Consider the following 6,994-nt stretch of genomic DNA (forward strand, 5'->3'; position numbering starts at 1 on the left):
GAGTAAAATTGGCTTCCGTCCTTTCACGCGAGTCTCTCTTACGTGTCTCCCTTTACCTGGAAAACTGTGCGAGTCGCGGGACGAGAGACGGCCGCGCTGTCTCGATACCGGAGAAATATTGGAGAAAGCACGCGCGCGCTGGCTTCTATTCTTCAAATATCCCATTGTATTTTCGCTTTTTCGACACGCGTGACTCTGCTGTTGTATAGCCTCCTACGATTACTCATATCCTGCTTACGTAATTCAGTTTTCTGATTCCAACAAACTCACTTAAGTTTGTCATTCTTATCGTCTCGGTGTTTTTTGTTTGTTTACAATTCTACATTGTAGATTAATAATTTTTCTCGCTTAATTTTGTTCACCGTGAAACATCTAATCTGAACGTAATCTCTTATCTGCCGTAACTCTCTTGTTACAGACGACGGCATAATATATAGATGTATCGATTGTCCCTTTTAAGAAAATACGCGTTGAACGATTACTCCATAAAACTGAGAAAAATTGAGGAAAGAACACGCTTTGCTTCTTCTGTCCTTTAAATATCCCATCACATTTCGGCCTTTTTTAACACGCATGATCCTGCTACGTCTCTTACGATCACCCATTTCCTGTTTACATATTTAAGTTATCTGATCGCCAACAAGCTCACTTAAGTTCGTCATTCTTATCATCTCACAATCAGTATCTTTTTTTTCACAGTAGAAAACTTGCACATTGTAGAAATGTAGAATAATTTTTTTACTGGCTTAATCTTTTTTTTTCACCATAAAATATTTAAACGTAATCCCTTATCTGTTATAATTCTCTCGTTACAGATGATGACATAATATAAACATATTGATTGTCCCTCTTAAGAAAATACGCATTAAACGATTGCTCCGTGAGGCAGAACAAATGACAGTATGATGAATGATATAGACAGTTTTGGTATGAAGGGCGCCGGCTCGAAAATGCCTCACAGTCATTCGACGCCGGCTGGTGTGGACGGAGGTAGTAGGACACCTCCCGCAACACCGCGAAAAGCTGGAAAGATGCTGGCAGTTCGTGTACAGATGTTGGATGATTCTATCACGATGTTTCAAGTGCAGGTAAAGGATACCTTATTTCACCCTCAAATGATATCCTCCTGCGTTTCAACTGCTCGCGACAATTACGCGCTAAGGCACGCGGAGAAAATTGCACAACGGATCTCATTTATCATGATCCCAACGAAATTCAATGTTCTTTCGCTAATAAAGTTTCGAAAGTACTCTTTATGGAAAAAAAAAACACAAGAGTTTTTGTCTAAGGTCACGATAGAATCCATAAATAAATGTAAGTTAAGAATATTCTACCCTCTTGCTCTTTACGTGGCGTAACAATGTTTTTTAGTCTGAGACCTTCCTGTGCATTATTTATATAAAAATGTGCAAACTGTACGTGAAAATGTTTTGTTTGCCGTCCTTACTACTTGAAAAGATGACTTCTCGTGCCCTACACAGAGACTATCGCTGGAATAAACGGTGTTGTAAAGTGACGTTGAATGATGCTTGAATCTCTTATTGTACCTTCATAATTCGACATTATACAGCAATTGGATGTGCAGTCCCCTATTTATCACATTCGCGAGCGTAAGCTGTTACGTATCCGCGCTACGCGCCCGCGTGTATTTTATCTATGTATTAAAATGCTATTAAATAATCTAATCCGGGAGAGAGCTCGTATCTCTCCCTTTGATATAATCTAATCTTCGTAATGTATATATATTATTTAACATATTTGCTATCATTACTTTTACACAGAAAAAAAAGAAGCGTCAAATCGACACTGATGTACTTGTATATACGCAAGAATATATAATCTTCTTATAAGAATTTCAACTTTTTTTTCTTGATTGAACTATATAAAACTTTGTTTAACTAAATAAACGGCTTCGTTCAAGCAAGTTTTCTTCGTTTAATGTAATATAATCTCATTTCAAAAGATTATATATTCTTGCGTATATATACAAGTATATAAGTGTTGATTTGACACTTCTTTTTTTTCAGTGTTTGTAAGTTGAACTCGTGATCGTTCGTATCTTTTACGTAGTCAAAAAGTCTGCATATGCATTAGTTCCATCATCCTATATTCTGCTACATAGGCATGTTAAACTATTTACTTCATCTATCCAGGTCAAGAGTCATTGATTACAAAGCTCCTTAGAATCTTCTCCCTAAAGCGATTTAACGTAAAATTCCGATACACGAGATTTTCACTTTCTTGTTATATCATTTAAAATTTTTTAAACATTTTTAAAAATTACATTTTTTTTCTAAAAAATATGAGGTGTGCTTTTATAAAATGTTATTATATCCATATGCTGAGGCATAGATAAACAATCTTCTGAAAACTTTCAAAAGAACCTTAGAATTGATCTTGATAAATGCAATATTTAGTTATTTATATTAAAAAATTTTTATTAGCTTATAATATTGTGTATTTTTATATTGGCAAGGCACTCGCTATACATGTTGTATAGTGCATATATTTCCAGAAGAATGAGCTATTGGAGCATATAATGTATCAAATGGGGGATCTCCTTGAATGTGTGTGAAATATGTATACACTCATTTATTGATTATTTATTTACAATGCTTGCAACGTGTTGCTTACTTCTTCAGAGATTAATTTTATTCTAGCGTCTTAATTTTTTATAGTGGAAGTACAATAAGATCATTCTGCACATTTACAGCTTTCGATCATATGACTTTGACATATTTTTGATTGACATATTTTGTGTGACAATTATTTATAAAAACATAACACAGATAAAGAGATGCCGACATTTTATAATTCAAGTTGTTATCAACTAGTTGTTGTCAAAGCTTATAATATAGTATAATATCACATTGTATAAATCTTATTATTTGAAAATTTCAGGCTAAGGCACTGGGTAAAGTGTTGTTCGAGCAAGTTTGTAAGCAATTGCATCTTTTAGAAGCGGATTATTTTGGTCTTGAATATCAAGAACCAAATTTCACAAAAGTAAGATGTGACTCTTAATGTAAATAACGTTTTTTAATAAACAATAAAATTAAAGAAATTTTGACATTTACAGTATTGGTTGGATTTGGAGAAGCCAGTGTGCAGACAAGTTGGTTTGTCTCTTATTGATCCGCTACTGAGGTTCTGTGTTAAATTTTATACGCCAGATCCTGCACAGCTTGAAGAGGAGTTTACACGATATTTATTCTGTCAACAAATCAAACGGGATTTAGCTCAAGGTTTACTGCAATGCAATGATAACACAGCAGCATTGATGGCTAGTTATATTGTTCAAGGTAATTATAATGTTGTTTCTATTACTATTAATTTTAAATCTAAGCCTAACACGACCTAACAAATTAATATTTTCATCTGTTTTCTTATTTGTAGCGGAATGTGGGGATTATGTGATAGAAGATTATCCAGATCATACATATTTATCAACATTCAAATTTGTGCCTCATCAGGATCAAGAGTTAGAACGACGTATTATGGAGAATCACAAGAAACATGCGTAAAAACTATATATCATACTTCATTAGATAAGTAATTTTCTATTAATGTCGGGCATACATGCATATATCATTTTAATGTTAATAGGGGTCAATCTCCTGCGGAGGCAGATCTCAATCTCTTAGAAACAGCTCGACGTTGCGAATTGTATGGAATGAAAATGCATCCAGCTAAGGTAGGCGATATTAAAAGATTTGTTCTCTTATCTCATATATCTGGCATTACAAATCTTGTGTAGCTATATAAAATATCTTCATACTTTTGTTTCTTTTTATACTAGGATCATGAAAATGTTCCACTAAATCTCGCAGTGGCGCATATGGGCATTGTAGTCTTTCAAAATTATACTAAGATAAATACATTTAGTTGGGCCAAAATCAGAAAAATCAGTTTCAAACGAAAACGTTTTTTAATCAAATTACATCCCGAGGGTTATGTGAGTATTTAAAATATCTTTAGCATTTGAAATCTTGAAAACAATTATTTTTGCATTAAATAAAGTATTAATTAATGAGCACTTAAATATAACATATTTTTGATGATCACGTATTCATGTTACTTTTTTGTTATCTATAGGGGTATTATAAGGATACAGTCGAATTTTTCTTTGAGGGACGTAATGAGTGTAAAAACTTTTGGAAAAAGTGTGTAGAAAACCATGGCTTCTTCCGTTGCTCTGTAGTTAAGAGAGTCGTAAGGCAGAAAACTAGAGTGCTTAGCCGTGGATCGTCGTTTAGGTATGTCAAATTAGCTCCAAGAATGTTACTATATTTATTAAAGAAAGTTAACGTCTAATTTTCACGTTTTTAAATATATTAGAGATAAATGTCTTACATATTTGAAAATATTATGTTAAAATTGTGATTGTACATAAACTTAAAAAAAATATATATAGTACTTTAATCTGTGTAGAGGACGGGAAGTCTATTTTTAGGCTCCACGGGGGTCGCTTATTTTTCGTAGTATAACACTTTAGCACATATATGGAAGTTATAAATAAAAATCATACAAAGTAATGAAAAAACTTGCCCGTTTTCTAAAGGTTAAATTCGGATAATTATAATATCAAGATATCTCTCTGTCTACATTGTTGTGCATTTATATATCACCAGGTATAGCGGCAAAACCCAGAAACAAATTGTTGAATTTGTTCGAGATAATTACGTGAAGAGGCAGACATTTCAAAGGTAAGTTTCTCTAAGAAATCGAGGAGTTGTTGAATAATTAAAAGAGTTTTTGGATACCCATGTAATACGTAGGTAGTGCATGCAGACCACGTACTGTTCTCCTAATGTTGATTCGTACCATTGAGATTTTTATTAACAAACGCACCAAAACTTGTGAGTAAGATAGGAGGTGGCACGGTCTTGCTTTTACCGGGATACAAGTCGATTATTCGTATGTGTATTAAAAACGTTTCCAATTTCTATAGCGGAAACTGTTTTATCATATCCATTTTTATATTTCCGTTTGTCAGTGTTGCCTGCTCGGACAGGGGTGGCGGGGAGTCAGGCTCACCATCAGGCACGATAAACCCGAATGATGAGTGTACCCTCTCTCAATAGCGTGATCACTAATTATTTATATTGTTGTATCTAATAATACACAGCAAAGTACCACATTTCACTGCCCTAACAGTTATATCCAACAAGATATTTGTCCATAGCAGTAGATTGTTCTCTAAAATAGAAGATAGTCTATTATATGATACAGTTGAAGAAACAAAATAAGCTGTTCTTGTATATACCGCCGGCAGATATTCATTTGCTGTGCGATATCGATGCACGGTTGAGAAACGCCTTTATATATTGAAACATCAATTGATGTAAAAAGATTAATATAAAATACGCGTAACATTAAATTTGCTTCTAAACAAGTTAGAATCGTTCATACATTACTACATATCAGACTTGCTAAAAAAGATCTCTGTGCATTAAGACGATTTTAAATATTTTTATATTTTATCTCTTCTGGACTTTTTTTCATCTCGAGAGCAATAATCGTGAAATAATCAAATTTTACATGAATCTTTGATTATCCGTGAACAATTATATACAATTGTAAAAGCTGAATGCATTGAAGTCTAAATATGACATTAGGTATATTTATTTTAAAAGTGCACATTTCTTTGTATTTATTTGTGCTTTGGAACACGCAAGATATTCCTCTTGTGTTTCATATAATTACTGCACGTATGGCTATTTGCGAACGCGCGAATAAAGATTTCTATATTAATTAATGTTTCTGTAAAGTATATTCCATATGGCATTTTTGAGAGCAGGACAGCCTCTTTTTACAATTTCAAATTCTATTGAAAATAATGGCTGTCTTTTCACTATTCTTAAATTCAGTGATAATACACAATTCTCCGTTGCACTCGCGACATGTTACACAGCCCGTGATGATTTACTAATTTTATATATACTTATTTATTAAGTATAATTAGTAAATATGTATATACATAGTTAGCAGCACATTTGTTAATTTTATAAGTGACATTTTTATCTTGTTATATTGTATAATTAAAAATATAAAAGCTAGCTCTACGCGTGTCGACAATAACATACTACATTGCAGTGAAAAAACATTTAACGGCGGTATTGACCGTGTATCGTATCAGAAGTAATCTACTTTTGTTTATCGCATCGTATTTCAAGATGTGGATTGGTAGGAAAATCAATATCATGTGCATAATTCCTTGCATCGTAGCGTCGAGTTAGTCGAGAAGCGTTCTTTTTTTTCCTTTTCTTTTTTCTTACTAACGATCGTTGACAATAACGAAAGAAAGAAAGAAGGGATAAGCTAGTTCCAAACACAGGCTTGGCATTTGACAGCCTAAGTCTGATGCTGAACTTGACTCTCTCTTGCTCGCAGGTCCAATTCGTTCCGGCAGACTAGCGGTGGTAGGGCATTGCAGGGCTCGGAGGGGGGAGGCTATCGTGGGGCCACTCCAAGCAGCTCCCTTATGGGCAGCTCCAGCATCTCTGCCCACCCCCTCCTGCCCCTCGGCGATCCTGGTATGTACCATGACCGACACCAACCTCCACAACAAACGCTTTATTTTTAATTTCTCCGCCCTTTGGCTATCTATTTCTGTCCACCTGTTTCTAGCCTTATTTCTTTTCACCGTATCATAACTAAAGTATTGTAATAGTAGAGTAGAATAGCGTATATCTTAAATAGATTGTTTTTAAACGGACGTTTTGTGCTTAAAGTTTATTATGTTCATAAAAATCATGTGTGTGTGCGTGTATGTGCGCGCGTGCAAGCGCAAGCGCGCGTGTATGTAAAAATTATAACGTAAGAAAATGTCAATTATATATATTTGTGATTATGATTATGATTATATCTCGTTGACACATTGAAAGGATTTCCGAAATGTACATATGTATAATTAAGACTTAAAATTGAAAAGATTATTTTGAGATTACATTAATTGTACATAAAGAATTAAATAATTAAATATTAATTAGCT

At 33.8% G+C, this 6,994-nt stretch overlaps 1 protein-coding gene across 3 annotated transcripts in view; it reads left to right on the plus strand.

Moving 5' to 3' along the window:
• LOC112457504 (FERM, ARHGEF and pleckstrin domain-containing protein 1-like) overlaps positions 1-6,994 on the plus strand; it is a 39,663-nt gene that overhangs the window by 1,682 nt on the left and 30,987 nt on the right. For 2 of the 3 annotated variants that reach the window (XM_025020620.1, XM_025020622.1), the window contains exons 2-10: positions 816-1,088; positions 2,902-3,006; positions 3,080-3,302; positions 3,397-3,520; positions 3,607-3,694; positions 3,800-3,955; positions 4,096-4,256; positions 4,632-4,706; positions 6,394-6,536. In XM_025020620.1, the coding sequence (XP_024876388.1) occupies positions 903-1,088; positions 2,902-3,006; positions 3,080-3,302; positions 3,397-3,520; positions 3,607-3,694; positions 3,800-3,955; positions 4,096-4,256; positions 4,632-4,706; positions 6,394-6,536 (1,261 nt within the window). In that variant the 5' untranslated portion in view covers positions 816-902. Of the gene's footprint in view, positions 1-815; positions 1,089-2,901; positions 3,007-3,079; positions 3,303-3,396; positions 3,521-3,606; positions 3,695-3,799; positions 3,956-4,095; positions 4,257-4,631; positions 4,707-6,393; positions 6,537-6,994 lie in introns of those variants that run through there. The other variant, XM_025020621.1, reaches the window with a different exon arrangement.

This window comes from Temnothorax curvispinosus, unplaced genomic scaffold (assembly GCF_003070985.1).
Source record: "Temnothorax curvispinosus isolate PA1 unplaced genomic scaffold, ASM307098v1 QBEX01007794.1, whole genome shotgun sequence".
In the NCBI taxonomy this organism is placed as follows: Eukaryota; Metazoa; Arthropoda; class Insecta; order Hymenoptera; family Formicidae; genus Temnothorax; species Temnothorax curvispinosus.